This window comes from Canis lupus, chromosome 35 (genome assembly GCF_011100685.1).
Source record: "Canis lupus familiaris isolate Mischka breed German Shepherd chromosome 35, alternate assembly UU_Cfam_GSD_1.0, whole genome shotgun sequence".
Taxonomy (NCBI): Eukaryota; Metazoa; Chordata; class Mammalia; order Carnivora; family Canidae; genus Canis; species Canis lupus.
The window spans coordinates 27619310-27636177 of record NC_049256.1 but is presented as its reverse complement, the minus strand read 5'-3'; the positions used below and the strand labels follow the sequence as shown (position 1 = coordinate 27636177).

The 16868-nt window shown below is 40.1% G+C and overlaps 1 protein-coding gene and 1 pseudogene across 1 annotated transcript; both read right to left on the bottom strand.

Annotated features, from left to right (window-relative positions):
* Positions 1 to 2118: 2118 nt before the first annotated feature.
* On the bottom strand, positions 2119 to 3084 carry OR14J1 (olfactory receptor family 14 subfamily J member 1). The gene has a single exon (XM_038583984.1). The coding sequence runs from the start codon at positions 3082 to 3084 to the stop codon at positions 2119 to 2121; it is 966 nt and encodes a 321-aa protein (XP_038439912.1).
* Positions 3085 to 10499: 7415 nt separating this feature from the next.
* LOC100856285 lies at positions 10500 to 11728 on the bottom strand (annotated as a pseudogene).
* Positions 11729 to 16868: the final 5140 nt, after the last annotated feature.

Below are 16868 nucleotides of genomic sequence, written 5' to 3'. Positions count from 1 at the left end.
TATTTTGTCAAATGCTTTCTCTGCATCTAATGAGAGGATCATATGGCTCTTGGTTTTTCTCTTGCTGATATGATGAATCACATTGATTGCTTTACGAGTGTTGAACCAGCCTTGTGTCCGGGGATAAATCCTACTTGGTCATGGTGAATAATTCTCTTAATGTACTGTTGGATCGTACTGGCTAGTATCTTGTTGAGAATTTTTGCATCCATGTTCATCAGGGATATTGGTCTGTAATTCTCCTTCTTGGTGGGGTCTTTGTCTGGTTTTGGAATTAAGATGATGCTGGCCTCCTAGAACGAATTTGGAAGTACTCCATCTCTTTCAATCTTTCCGAACAGCTTTAGTAGAATAGGTATGGTTTCTTCTTTAAACGTTTGATAGAAGTCAGAGAGTTAGAACAAATTATTTTAAGATTTGTGTAGAATCAGAGAAGACCCCGAATAGCCAGGGGAATTTTAAAAAAGAAAACCCTAGCTGGGGGCATCACAATGCCAGATTTCAGGTTGTACTACAAAGCTGTGGTCATCAAGACAGTGTGGTACGGGCACAAAAACAGACACATAGATCAATGGAACAGAATAGAGAACCCAGAAGTGGACCCTCAACTTTATGGTCAACTAATATTCGATAAATGAGGAAAGACTATCCATTGGAAGAAAGATAGTCTCTTCAATAAATGGTGCTGGGAAAATTGGACATCCACATGCAGAAGAATGAAACTAGACCACTCTCTTTCACCATACAAAAAGATAAACTCAAAATGTATGAAAGATCTAAATGTGAGACAAGATTCCATCAAAATCCTACAGGAGAACACAGGCAACACCCTTTTTGAACTTCGTGACAGTAACTTCTTGCAAGATACATCCACGAAAGCAAAAGAAACAAAAGCAAAAATGAACTATTGGGACTTCATCAAGATAAGGAAATTTGCACAGCAAAGGATACAGTCAACAAAACTCAAAGACAACCTACAGAATGGGAGAAGATATTTGCAAATGATGTATGAGATAAAGGGCTAGTTTCCAAGATCTATAAAGAACTTCTTAAACTCAACACCAAAGAAACAAACAATCCAATCATGAAATGGGCAAAAGACATGAAGAGAAATATCACCGAGGAAGACATAGACATGGCCAACATGCACATGAGAAAATGCTCTGCATCACTTGCCATCAGGGAAATACAAATCAAAACCACAATGAGATACCACCTCACACCAGTGAGAATGGGGAAAATTAACAAGGCAGGAAACAACAAATGTTGGAGAGGATGCGGAGAAAAGGGAACCCTCTTACACTGTTGGTGGGAATGTGAACTGGTGCAGCCACTCTGGAAAACTGTGTGGAGGTTCCTCAAAGAGTTAAAAATAGATCTGCCCTACGACCCAGCAATTGCACTGTTGGGGATTTACCCCAAAGATTCAGATGCAATGAAATGCCGGGACACCTGCACCCCGATGTTTCTAGCAGCAATGTCCACAATAGCCAAACTGTGGAAGGAGCCTCGGTGTCCATCGAAAGATGAATGGATGAAGAAGATGTGGTTTATGTATACAATGGAATATTACTCAGCCATTAGAAACGACAAATACCCACCATTTGCTTCAACGTAGATGGAACTGGAGGGTATTATGCTGAGTGAAGTAAGTCAATCGGAGAAGGACAAACAGTGTATGTTCTCATTCATTTGGGGAATATAAATAATAGTGAAAGGGAATATAAGGAAGGGAGAAGAAATGTGTGGGAAATATCAGAAAGGGAGACAGAACATAAAGACTCCTAACTCTGGGAAACGAAGTAGGGGTAGTGGAAGGGGAGGAGGGCGGGGGGTGGGGGTGAGTGGGTGACGGGCACTTGACGGGATGAGCACTGGGTGTTATTCTGTATGTTGGTAAATTGAACACCAATAAAAATAAATTTATTATAAAAAATAAAATAAAATAAAATAAAATAAAATAAAATAAATAAAGGGCATGCAGACTAAAAAAATTAAAATAAAAACATGATGTAAAGAAAAAAAAAAAGAAAAGTTGGAATGGAGTTCTGAAGGAAATCAGACCTCCCCTCTTACAATGTGAAATATATTGGGAGTACCTTTTATTTGTATGGATTTTTAGAATTTAAAAATGGTTTTTAAATACATTTTTCTCTGAGCAAATTCTCCTTTTGACAGCACCTTCTTCAGAGCAGCCTTAATGGCTTCATTCCGTAAACTGTATATAACTGGATTGAGTGTTGGTGGTATCACCGTATAGAATATGGATAACATGATGTCCATAGCTGATTGGGAGTCAGAAGGGGGCTGCAGAAACTCAAAGCCTGCAGTGGAGAGGAAGAAGGTGACTACAAACAGGTGTGGTAGGCAGGTGGCAAAGACTTTGGTCCGGCCCTCGGCTGATGGGATCCTCAGCACGGTAGAAAAGATATGAACATAGGAGAGCACGATGGAGACCAAGCAGATGAATGCTGCTGAGGTTGTGAAGGCAGCCACTGCAATCTCATTGATGAATTCATGAGAACAAGCTAGTTTCAGCATCTGAGGAACATCACAGAAGAATTGGTGAATGACTCTCTCCCCACAGAGAGGTATGGAGAAGTTCACAGCCGTATGCATGAGCCCAGAGAGGCCCCCAGCCAGCCACACAGCTGTCACTGCATACCTACAAATGCAGGGGTTCATAATGGTCTCATACTGCAGGGGCCGACAGATGGAGACATAGCGGTCATAAGACATCACTGTGAGGATGGCCACTTCTGATGAGGCCAGAGCTATGAAGAAGAACACCTGAAGAATGCACTGGACATAGGAAATGTAACCATTGTTCATAAGTGAATTTGTGATGGACTGGGGGACTGTGACAGAGATGAAGCAGAGGTCCAGAAGAGAGAGGTGCTTCAAGAAGTAATACATGGGGGACTGTAGGTGATGGTCCAAGCTGGTTACAGTGATAATGAGGAGGTTGCCTGTCAAGGCCAACAGGTATGTCACCAAAAAAAGCAATGCATGTAAAATCTGAAGCTCACGATGATCAGAAAACCCCATGAGGAGGAATCCACTCATGGAGGTCAAGTTGGCCATGGTCACACTGAAGGTAGAAAGTATGACTCTGCCAAAGAAGCCAAACAACAGTTGTAAAGAATGTATCATATTTAGTATATCTGTATGTCAAGGAATGGTGCACTCAGCCTAGAGGTACGGAAATCAAGACAAATTTATCCCCATAGTGAGTAGGTAACATTTAACTTAGAAAAATCTTTACCTATTATTCAGAAATAGAACACCTAAATGTGATCAATAGCTTCACATAGGTAAAAAAAAAAGTCATCAGAATTTTCTGGAGCAGAGTTTGGATTGTCAAAGGTGAAAAACTGATGGAGACAATTAAGTCTTTCCACTCAACAAAGTCATTTAGGATTGCACTGATATATTAGTATTATTACATCTTATATACAATACCTTAGGATTACAATGAGGTAGTAAAATTTCCTTCATTAACCATCTAAAATGAAGTTGTTGGTACCATCTTGTAAATGGATCTAGGAACAGTCCAGACTTAAGGGAGATGTTCATTCTAAGGACAATCATATTCCTTGCCTCTGAAAGACTCTCAACATTTTTAAAATAATGAAATTTGGTTGGAATGAAATTCCAAGGGCAAACTTGAACAGTGAAATCAACTTTAAAATTGTAACATGCAGATGCCACTGAGTCCCGAGGTTTGGAACTTGATAGATCTCTGATGATACCTTTTCCTTTTAATTGTTAAAACCTTAGGATGATTTGGATTCAGATATGTCTAATCAAGTTCATTTGAACAAATAATGAGGTTTTCTAAAATGTATTTAGTTCTTACTATGTTGTAGGCAGAATGCTAAATGGTGGAGTATATGCCTTTCCAGTATTATCTTTAGTGTGACTTCTTCAATAAGAATTAACATTTATTCTTTTTCTCAAGGACTTGAAATATATTAGTGCCCATTTCCTAAAATAATCAACCAACCAAACAAACAAAACTTTAACATCATATGTAACATAATTGTTGGGGAGGGTTGGCTAGTGTCAGTCTTTATGTTAAATGAGATAACGTAGAATGATAAAATCATTCTGGGTGTCAGAATCATTCTACTGATTTCTATTTCTTTTTTTAAGAAATCTGTGGATTTGTTGAAAGATCAGTCCATTTTCACTGAGTTTCTTCACCATGAGGCAATTTCTTCACTGTCCATTTCTCCATGCTTGGCAATGGTACCTAACATAGCAGCACTAAGTAAATATTTACTTAACTGGATATATTCGCGAGTGATTTCAATTCTATACAGTACTATTAAGGTACCTGAATTACTCTGTCAGATGCTTTAGTTTATTCTGTTGATTAATCCCTAACCAATGGAAAGGAGTTGAAAATCACTGAGCTAGTATCTTTTTGTTTTACTGTAATTTATTTTTTTATTTTAATTTTATTTATTTAGTTGTTTTAATAAATTTATTTTTTATTGGTGTTCAATTTGCCAACATATATAACACCCAGTGCTCATCCCATCAAGTGCCCCCCTCAGTGCCTGTTACCCAGTCACCCCCACCCCCCCCCACCTCCCTTTCCACCACTCCTTGTTCGTTTCCTAGAGTTAGGAGTCTCTCATGTTCTGTCTCCCTTTCTGATATTTCCCACTCATTTTTTTCTCCTTTCCCCTTTATTCCCTTTCACTATTTTTTATATTTCCCCAAATGAATGAGACCATAAAATATTTGTCCTTTATTTTGAAAACTCACTGAAACTAATTTTTAGGAAGCATCTGGCAACAGCATGGACATTGGATTGGAAGAAAATAAAACTGAAGGATTAAATATTGCCAGAGATGATGAAGGTTTGAACTAATCAATAAGTGTGACAAGAGGTAACAATTATGAGAGAAAACAGCAGACAATATCCTGATGGCTGATAGATGTGCAGAGAGGAAGATAGATAACAGAGACAGGAAGGCAGTTGAGAGAGATGACTCTGATGAGAGAGACCCAGTCTGAGGTGATGGTGTGCTGATCTTGAGGTTGTTTATGAAGATCTGAAAGTCAGGTGGTACCTAAAACAGCACCAATTCAGTAAAAGTGTACAAATCATCTAGAGAAGCAGTTAAATTGGCTCCTTGAAGGGGCACTTACAAGAATATTTTTAGGGGAAAAAAAAAGAAAAGAGGACTGAGGATGACATTTAGATACTGTCAAATTTCAAAAGACATGCATAAGAGGAGCCAGCCAAGGAGACAGAAGAAGAATATTCATAGAGGAGGAAGGAGAAAACCAGCAGGGACGAGTGGTATCAGATTCAGCAGAAGAGAGATATTTTAGAAGAAAAACTGTACAGTAGTGTCATATATTTAAGAAAGGAAAATTAAAATAACAGCAAAACACATTGAATTTACCATTTTGTTGGTCATTTGTAGACTTGCTGGAGCTATTCAGGAGGATTCATAGGTATAGAAACATGATGAACGTTGTTCAAAAAATGAATGAGTTATGAGAGGAAATCATAGACTACTCTCCTCAGTAGGATGTCTATAAATTTCATAAAATATGGACAAGTGTCACTCACCAGAGCTGCTCTTAGTAGGAGCAAATCTCATTAATCCGAAGATTGAGCATTTTTGTTTCAGAGTCGAGCTGGTAGCTTGGAAATTTTCAGGCAAGGAAAGAACTGAGCTATGTTCATACAAGGTTGAACAGGGGGCACAGGTAACAGGGACATTTTAACCTCCCACAAAGCCTACAACACCCCCAAATGCAGCCAGTGCTGCCCAGGCACGAGGGAGCAAGTCTCTTCAGGGTGGTTGGGGTATCAGGAAACACTGAGTTCAGAGCATGGGGCTTGGTGGATCTGTCCCCCCAAGGAATTGCCTCAGTGGAAAGTAATTAATTGCCATCTTAGTTTAACTGGATCTTATAGAGTCAGTGCATTCCAGAGGGGGAAACAGTTATAAAATGTATGTTTGGAGCACCTGGGTGGCTCAGTCAGTTAAGTGTCTGCCTTTGGCTCAGGTCATGATCTCAGGGTCCTGAGATCAAGTGCCACATTGGACTTCCTGCTCAGTGAGGATCCTGCTTCTCCCTCTCCCTCTGCTGCTCCCCCTGTTTGTGCTCTTAAATAAATAAATAAATAAATAAATAAATAAATAAATAAATAAATATTTTTAAAAAGCATATGATGTATTTTATGTAAGATAAATTCAGACTTCAAAAAAATAAAATAAAAAAATAAGTTCAGACTTCAGTTTCTCTAGTAAAAGGTATTTCTTTATTAACAATTCAATTTCTATTTTAATTCAATTTTCTATTAACAATTTTAGTTTTACTGGCCACCAACAAAATCATACCTGCTTGTAAGGACTTCATTTAGGAAAAGGAAATATTTAGTTTTTTAAAAATAAATTTATCCTTTATTGGTGTTCAATTTGCCAACATATAGAATATCACCCAGTGCTCATCCTGTCAAGTGCCCCCCTCAGTGCCCGTCACCCAGTCACCCCCACCCCCCGCCCACCTCCCCTTCCACCACCTCTAGTTCGTTTCCCAGAGTTAGGAGTCTCTCATGTTCTGTCTCCCTTTCTGATATTTCCCACACATTTTTTCTCCTTTCCCCTTTATTCCCTTTCACTATTTTTATATTCCCCAAATGAATGAGACCATATGTTTGTCCTTCTCCGATTGACTTACTTCACTCAGCATAATACCCTCCAGTTCCATCCACATCGAAGCAAATGGTGGGTATTTGTCATTTCTAATGGATGAGTAATATTCCATTGTATACATAGACCACATCTTCTTTATCCATTCATCTTTCAATGGACACCGAGGCTCCTTCCACAGTTGGCTATTGTGGACATTGCTGCGATAAACATTGGGGTGCAGATGTCCTGCCATTTCACTGCATCTGTATCTTTGGGGTAAATTCCCAGAAGTGCAACTGCTGGGTCGTAGGGCACGTCTACTTTTAACTCTTTGAGGAACCTCCACAAGTTTTCCAGAGTGGCTGCACCAGTTCACATTCCCACCAACAGTGCAAGAGGGTTCCCCTTTCTCCACATCCTCTCCAACATGTGTTGTTTCCTGTCTTGTTAATTTTCCCCATTTTCACTGGTGTGAGGTGGTATCTCATTGTGGTTTTGATATGTATTTCCCTGATGGCAAGTGATGCAGAGCATTTTCTCATGTGCTTGTTGGCCATGTCTATGTCTTCCTCAGTGAGATTTCTGTTCATGTCTTTTGCCTATTTCATGATTGGATTGTTTGTTTCCTTGGTGTTGAGTTTAAGAAGTTCTTTATAGATCTTGGAAACTAGCCCTTTATCTGATACGTCATTTGCAAATATCTTCTCCCATTCTGTAGGTTATCTTTAAGTTTTGTTGACTGTATCCTTTGCTGTGCATAAGCTTCTTATCTTGATGAAGTCCCAATAGTTCATTTTTGCTTTTGTTTCTCTTGCCTTCGTGGATGTACCTTGCAAGAAGTTACTGTGGCCAAGTTCAAAAAGTGTGTTGCCTGTGTTCTCCTGTAGGATTTTGATGGGATCTTGCCTCACATTTATAACTTTCATCCATTTTTAAATGCTTTTCATAAACCCTTTCCTTAATTTAATTTTATTTTTTTGGAGTTCAATTTGCCAACATATAGCATAACACCCAGGGCTCAACCCATCAAGTGCCTCCCTCAGTGTCCGTCACCCAGTCACCCCCACCCCTCCGCCCACCTCCCCTTCCACCACCCCTAGTTCGTTTCCCAGATTTAGGAGTCTCTCATGTTCTGTCTCCCTCTCTGATATTTCCCACACATTTTTCTCCTTTCCCCTTTATTCCCTTTCACTATTTTTTATATTCTCCAAATGAATGAGACCATATAATGCTTGTCCTTCTCCGATTTTTTAATAATAAATTTATTTTTTATTGGTGTTCAATTTACCAACATACAGAATAACACCCAGTGCTCATCCCGTCAAGTACCCCCCTCAGTGCCCGTCACCCATTCACCTCCACCCCCCACCCTCCTCCCCTTCCACCACCCCTAGTTCGTTTCCCAGAGTTAGGAGTCTTCCATGTTCTATATCGCTTTCTGATATTTCCTACCCATTTCGTCTCCCTTCCCTTATATTCCCTTCACTATTATTTATATTCCTCAAATGAATGAGACCATATAATGTTTGTCCTTCTCCGATTGACTTATTTCTTTTTTTAATAAATTATTTTTTATTGGTGTTCAATTTACCAACATACAGAATAACACCCAGTGCCCATCCCGTCAAGTGTCCCCCTCAGTGCCCGTCACCCACTCGCCCCCACCCCCCGTCCTCCTCCCCTTCCACCACCCCTAGTTCGTTTCCCAGAGTTAGGAGTCTTTATGTTCTGTCTCCCTTTCTGATATTTCCCACACATTTCTTCTCCCTTCCCCTATATTCCCTTTCACTATTATTTATATTCCCCAAATGAATGAGAACATACACTGTTTGTCCTTCTCTATTGACTTACTTCACTCAGCATAATACCCTCCAGTTCCATCCACGTCGAAGCAAATGGTGGGCATTTGTCATTTCTAATGGCTGAGTAATATTCCATTGTTATACATTAACCACATCTTTTTTTTTAATAAAATAATTTTTATTGGTGTTCAATTTACCAACATACAGAATAACACCCAATGCTCATCCCGTCAAGTGTCCCCCTCAGTGCCCGTCACCCACTCACCCCCACCCCCCCCTCCTCCTCTTCCACCACCCCTAGTTCGTTTCCCAGAGTTAGGAGTCTTTATGTTCTGTCTCCCCTTTTTTTTAATAAAATAATTTTTATTGGTGTTCAATCTGTCTCCCTTTCTGATATTTCCCACACATATCCTCTCCCTTCCCCTATATTCCCTTTCACTATTATTCATATTCCCCAAATGAATGAGAACATACACTGTTTGTCCTTCTCCTATTGACTTACTTCACTGAGCATAATACCCTCCAGTTCCATCCACGTTGAAGCAAATGGTGGGTATTTGTCGTTTCTAATGGCTGAATAATATTCCATTGTATACATAAACCACATCGTCTTTATCCATTCATCTTTCGATGGACACCGAGGCTCCTTCCACAGTTTGGCTATTGTGGACATTGCTGCTATAAACATCGGGGTGCAGGTGTCCTGGCGTTTCACTGCATCTCTATCTTTGGGGTAAATCCCCAACAGTGCAATTGCTGGGTCGTAGGGCAGATCTATTTTTAACTCTTTGAGGAACGTCCACACAGTTTTCCAGAGTGGCAGCACCAGTTCCCATTCCCACCAACCGTACAGTACTGGCACAAAAACAGACACATAGATCAATGGAAGATAATAGAGAGCCCAAAATGGACCCTCAAGTCCTCAGTCAACTAATCTTTGAAAAAGCAGGAAGGAATATCCAATGGACAGAAGGCAGTCTCTTCAACAACTGGTGCTAGGGAAAATTGGACAGCCACCTATAGAAGAGTAAACTAGACCATTTTTTTACAGAATATACAAAAATTGACTCAAAATGGATGACCAACTTAAATATGATACAAGAATCCATTAAAATCCTAAAGGAGAACACAGGCAGAAACGTCTTTGACCTTTGCTGCAGCAATTTCTTGCTAGACATGTCTCAAAGGCAAGGGAAACAAAAGGAAAAATGGACTTTGAGACTCCATCAGGTTGAGAAGCTTCTCTTCGGATATTTTCCCAGCTCAGGCTCCTAATTACTTCTTTTTTTAAGATTTTATTTTAGAAATAAAGAGAGTACATACACAGGAGCATGGTTAAGTTTAGAGGAAAAGTGAGGCAGAAAGAATCTTAAGCCAACTCTGCAGTGAGCAGAGCTTGATGGAACTCAAACTCATGACCCTGAGAGCATGACCTGAGCTGAAACCAATAGTCAGATGTTCAACCAACTGAGTCACCCAGGCACCCTACCAAGCCCTTATTTCTAATGATTCCACACCTCTATAAGTGATTTATGCCTCCTATACACTTTCCACTGCCTCAAGAAAGAGAGAAATACAGGATGCTTATGTTTGTTCATTACTTCAGGGATATTCTTCCTATAATTCATACAATTTATTTTCTTACTATTGATAATGAAAATACAGAACAAAATTCCTCTCTATCAAAACCACTACTCAATAAAGACTAACAGTGATGCAGAAAAGATTCAAGGGATTTCAACATGTCTTTAGCTAAACCAAAAATAGAAAACTAATTTTATGGCAAATTCTGCCATAAAAGTGAGAAATTAGAAGATCACAGTCTAGCTTTTTAAAAACTAAGTACATCATCTTTCTATTGGAATTTCATTTCTTAATTTTCAATTAAGAGGATACTTTTATTTATTATGCTCTGAAAAAATTTAATATTGATGTTCAATTTTGATTTTACATGGCTGTTTTCTTCATTGGAGAGTAATTGATATTTAGACAAACTGCTTAATTTATATCTATGAGCGAGAGCTCTGTGGCCTTGCAAGACACATGCTCCACTGGTGCTGACACAGCGAGTAAACAGGAGAGTGGCTGATGGATGGATATAGAGAAGCGCCTGCTGAAGTGGGGCTCCACTGTCTCATGAAGATCATGAATGCAAGGGATTCTTCTGCTCCACTAGTCTTCTTACTGCTCCTCTTACATATTTGTTTCTCAGAGTGCAGCTGAGAGGGTTGAGGCTAGGTGTGACAACAGTATAAACGAGGGCAATGAACTTGCCTTGATCTTGAGAACCTCCCAATGGTGGCTGCAGATATATGCACATGGCTGGAGTTTAAAAAGAGGGAGACAACCATAAGATGGGCTTCACATATTCCAAAGACCTTCTGAAGTCTGGTTGTTGACTGCATCCTCAGTACAGCCTTAGCAATGGCACCATATGAGCTGAGAATGAGGATGAGTTGTATGAGAACAAAAATGCAGCTTGTGATCAGGAGGGTAAGCTCATCTGCATGGGTATCAACACATGATAATTGCAGCAGTGCTGGAACTTCACAGAAGAAATGGTCTACTTGGTTATGTCCACATAGGGGTACCCAGAAAGTAAAGGAAGAATGAAATGCAGAGTTGTTTACCAACAACTGACTCAGGAAGCCACAGCCAATATGTGGCAGAAATCAGGGTTCATGAGGACAGCATAATGCAGGGGTCTACAGACAGCTGCATAACAGTCATAGGACATCACCACTGGGAGGACGCACTCTGTGGTTCCCAGGGCAAAGACAAAGTAAAGTTGAATCATGCAACCAGTGTAAGAGATGGTCTTTTTTGGGCCCCAGAGGTTGATCAGCAACTGAGGGATGGAGCTGGTGGTGTAGCAGAGATCCAGAAAAGAGATGTTTGCGAGGAAGAAGTACATAGGAGTGTAGGAGATGGACATCCAGGGATGACAAGATAATGATAAACAGGCAGCCTATCAATGTCATCAAGTAGAACATCAAGATAACCACAAGGAAAACTACTTCCAGATGAGGCCAGTTGGAAAAACCCAGTAGAACGAAGTAGCTTTCAGACTTGCATTTTTTCCCCTCATCATTCTTTTTTTCCCCCTGTACCTGAAGGAAGAGTCATAAACTCAAAGGGTGCCCACTCATTTCCAAATCCCTGACCAGTAGACTGGGAAAGACTTACAACATTTCCAAATACTGCTCTTATGATAGTAACATTTTTATACTTTTATTTTTATGTTTCATTCAAATATTTTTCCTGCTGTGAATACAAATCAATAACTTCTCAAGAAAATGAGTTCTTTTCATGCATCCCCAAGTTGGTATTTGGATAAATATTGAAGATTACATTCCATAGCCAAGACAATTTTCATGAAAAATAACCGTTTTATTTTTACAAAAAACAAATCTTTCAATTTATTCCTATGTTACATATTTCGGGTTATTTCAGTTTTCTGGTTACAGAGAAAGAGTATCTCTAGCCTCAATAATCTTACATATAAATGAGAGTTTACTATGAGATGAAAAACAACTCAATAAACAACTTTAAAAGGGAACAAGGCAGGAAACCACAAATGTTGCAGAGGATGCGGAAAAAAGGGAACCCTCTTACACTGTTGGTGGGAATGTGAACTGGTGCAGCCACTCTGGAAAACTGTGCGGAGGTTCCTCAAAGAGTTAAAAATAGACCTGCCCTACGACCCAGCAATTGCACTGTTGGGGATTTACCCCAAGATACAGATGCAATGAAACGCCGGGACACCTGCACCCCGATGTTTATTTTTTTAAATAAATTTATTTTTTATTGGTGTTCAATTTACCAACATACAGAATAACACCCCAGTGCTCATCCGTCAAGAGCCCCGCTCAGTGCCCATCACCCATTCACCCCCACCCCCCGCCCTGCTCCCCTTCCACCACCCCTAGTTTGTTTCCCAGAGTTAGGAGTTTTTTTTTTAATAATAAATTAATTTTTTATTGGTGTTCAATTTACAACATAAGAATAACACCCAGTGCTCATCCCGTCAAGTGTCCCCCTCAGTGCCCTTCTCCCATTCACCCCCACCGCCCACCCTCCTACTGTTCCATCACCCCTAGTTCATTTCTGAGAGTTAGGAGTCTTTATGTTCTGTCTCCCTTTCTGATGATTCCCACACATTTCTTCTCCCTTCCCTTATATTCCCTTTCACTATTATTTATATTCCCCAAATGAATGAGAACATACACTGTTTGTCCTTCTCCGATTGACTTACTTCACTCAGCATAATACCCTCCAGTTCCATCCATGTTGAAGCAAATGGGTATTTGTCGTTTCTAATGGCTGAGGAATATTCCATTGTATACATAAACCACATCTTCTTTATCCATTCATCTTTCGATGGATACCGAGGCTCCTTCCACAGTTTGGCTATTGTGGACATTGCTGCTAGAAACATTGGAGTGCAGGTGTCCCGGCGTTTCATTGCTTCTGTATCTTTGGGGTAAATCCCAACATTGCAATTGCTGGGTCATAGGGTAGGTCTATTTTGAACTCTTTGAGGAACCTCCACACAGTTTTCCAGAGTGGCTGCACCAGTTCACATTCCCTCCAACAGTGTAAGAGGGTTCCCTTTTCTCCGCATCCTCTCCAACATTTGTTGTTTCCTATCTTGTTAATTTTCCCCATTCTCACTGGTGTGAGGTGGTATCTCATTGTGGTTTTGATTTGTATTTCCCTGATGGCAAGTGATGTGGAGCATTTTCTCATGTTTGCTGGCCATGTCTGTGTCTTCCTCTGTGAGATTTCTGTTCATGTCTTTTGCCCATTTCATGATTTGATTGTTTGTTCTTTGCTGTTGAGTTTAAAACGTTCTTTTTTAAATTATTTATTTATTTATTTATGATAGTCACAGAGAGAGAGGGGGGCGGGGGCAGAGACACAGGCAGAGGGAGAAGCAGGCTCCATGCACCGGAAACCCGATGTGGGATTCGACCCGGGTCTCCAGATCCCGCCCTGGGCCAAAGGCAGGCGCTAAACTGCTGCGCCACCCAGGGATCCCCGTTCTTTTTTTAATAATAAATTTATTTTTTATTGGTGTTCAATTTGCCAACATACAGAATAACACCCAGTGCTCAATACATTCTTTATAGATCTTGGAAACTAGCCCTTTATCTGATACGTCATTTGCAAATATCTTCTCCCATTCTGTAGGTTGTCTTTTAGTTTTGTTGACTGTATCCTTTGCTCTGCAAAAGCTTCTTATCTTGATGAAGTCCCAATAGTTCATTTTTGCTTTTGTTTCTTTTGCCTTTGTAGATGTATCTTGCAAGAAGTTACTGCGGCCGAGTTCAAAAAGGGTGTTGCCTGTGTTCTCCTCTAGGATTTTGATGGACTCTTGTCTCACATTTAGATCTTTCATCCATTTTGAATTTATCTTTGTGTATGGTGAAAGAGAGTGGTCTAGTTTCATTCTTCTGCATGTGGATGTCCAATTTTCCCAACACCATTTATTGAAGAGACTGTCTTTCTTCCAATGGATAGTCTTTCCTCCTTTATTGAATATTAGTTGACCATAAAGTTCAGAGTCCACTTCTGGGTTGTGTATTCTGTTCCATTGATCTATGTGTCTGTTTTTGTGCCAGTACCACACTGTCTTGATGACCACAGCTTTGTAGTACAACCTGAAATCTGGCATTGTGATGCCCCCAGGTAGGGTTTTATTTTTAAAAATTCCGCTGGATATTCAGGGTCTATTCTGATTCCATACAAATCTTAAAATAATTTGTTCTATCTCTCTGAAGAAAGTCCACGGTATTTTGATAGGGATTGCATTAAACGTGTAAATTGCCCTGGGTAACATTGACATTTTCACAATATTAATTCTGCCAATCCATGAGCATGGAATATTTTTCCATCTCTTTGTGTCTTCCTCAATTTCTTTCAGAAGTGTTCTATAGTTTTGAGGGTATAGATCCTTTACCTCTTTGGTTAGGTTTATTCCTAGGTATCTTACGCTTTTGGGTGCAATTGTAAATGGGATTGACTCCTTAATTTCTCTTTCTTCAGCCTCATTGTTAGTGTATAGAAATGCCACTGATTTCTGGGCATTGATCTTGTATCCTGCCACACTGCCGAACTGCTGAATGAGTTCTAGCAATCTTGGGGTGCAGGGAGGCTTTTGGGTTTTCTGTGTAGTATCATTTATCGGCAAAGAGGGAGAGTTTGACTTCTTCTTTGCCAATTTGAATGCCTTTAATGTCTTTTTCTTGTCTGTTTGCTGAGGCTAGTACTTCTAGTATTATGTTGAATAGCAGTGGTGAGAGTGAACATCCCTGTCTTGTTCTTGATTTTAGGGGAAAGGCTCCCAGTGCTTCCCCATTGAGAATGATATTTGCTGTGGGCTTTTCGTAGATGGCTTTTAAGATGTTTAGGAATGTTCCCTCTATCCCTACACTCTGAAGAGTTTTGATCAGGAATGGATGCTGTATTTTGTGAAATGCTTTCTCTGAATCTAATGAGAGGTTCTTATGGTTCTTGGTTTTCTTTTTTTTTAATTTATTTTTTATTGGTGTTCAATTTACTAACATACAGAATAACACCCAGTGCCCGTCACCCATTCACTCCCACCACCCGCCCTTCTCCCCTTCTACCACCCCTAGTTCATTTCCCAGAGTTAGCAGTCTTTACGTTCTGTCTCCCTTTCTGATATTTCCCACACATTTCTTCTCCCTTCCCTTATATTCCCTTTCACTATTATTTATATTCCCCAAATGAATGAGAACATATAATGTTTGTCCTTCTCCGACTGACTTACTTCACTCAGCATAATACCCTCCAGTTCCATCCACGTTGAAGCAAATGGTGGGTATTTGTCATTTCTAATAGCTGAGTAATATTCCATTGTATACATAAACCACATCTTCTTTATCCATTCATCTTCCGTTGGACACCGAGGCTCCTTCCACAGTTTGGCTATCGTGGCCATTGCTGCTATAAACATCGGGTTGCAGGTGTCCCGGCGTTTCATTGCATTTGTATCTTTGGGGTAAATCCCCAACAGTGCAATTGCTGGGTCGTAGGGCAGGTCTATTTTTAACTGTTTGAGGAACCTCCACACAGTTTTCTATAGTGGCTGCACCAGTTCACATTCCCACCAACAGTGTAAGAGGGTTCCCTTTTCTCCGCATCCTCTCCAACATTTGTTGTTTCCTGCCTTGTTAATTTGCCCCATTCTCGCTGGTGTGAGGTGGTATCTCATTGTGGTTTGATTTGTATTTCCCTGATGGCAAGTGATGCAGAGCATTTCCTCATGTGCGTGTTGGCCATGTCTATGTCTTCCTCTGTGAGATTTCTTTTTTTTTTCTTTTTTTTTTGATTTATTTTTTATTGGTGTTCAATTTGCTAACATACAGAATAACCCCCAGTGCCCGTCACCCATTCACTCCCACCCCCGCCCTCCTCCCCTTCTACCACCCCTAGTTCATTTCCCAGAGTTAGCAGTCTTTACCTTCTGTCTCCCTTTCTGATATTTCCCACACATTTCTTCTCCCTTCCCTTATATTCCCTTTCACTATTATTTATATTCCCCAAATGAATGAGAACATATAATGTTTGTCCTTCTCCGACTGACTTACTTCACTCAGCATAATACCCTCCAGTTCCATCCACGTTGAAGCAAATGGTGGGTATCTGTCATTTCTAATAGCTGAGTAATATTCCATTGTATACATAAACCACATCTTCTTTATCCATTCATCTTTCGTTGGACACCGAGGCTCCTTCCACAGTTTGGCTATCATGGCCATTGCTGCTATAAACATCGGGATGCAGGTGTCCCGGCGTTTCATTGCATTTGTATCTTTGGGGTAAATCCCCAACAGTGCAATTGCTGGGTCGTAGGGCAGGTATATTTTTAACTGTTTGAGGAACCTCCACACAGTTTTCCAGAGTGGCTGCACCGGTTCACATTCCCACCAACAGTGTAAGAGGGTTCCCTTTTCTCCACATCCCTTCCAACATTTGTTGTTTCCTGCCTTGTTAATTTGCCCCATTCTCACCGGGGTGAGGTGGTATCTCATTGTGGTTTTGATTTGTATTTCCCTGATGGCAAGTGATGCAGAGCATTTTCTCATATGTATGTTGGCCATGTCTATGTCTTCCTCTGTGAGATTTCTGTTCATGTCTTTTGCCCATTTCATGATTGGATTGTTTGTTTCTTTGGTGTTGAGTTTAAGAAGTTCTTTATAGATCTTGGAAACTAGCCCTTTATCTGATATGTCATTTGCAAATATCTTCTCCCATTCTGTAGGTTGTCTTTGAGTTTTGTTGACTGTATCCTTTGCTGTGCAAAAGCTTCTTATCTTGATGAAGTCCCAATAGTTCATTTTTGCTTTTGTTTCTTTTGCCTTCGTGGATGTAT

Coding starts and splice junctions, on each gene's coding strand:
- OR14J1 (XM_038583984.1), bottom strand. CDS start 3,084: ATGGCCAACTTGACCTCCATGAGTGGATTCCTCCTCATGGGGTTTTCT.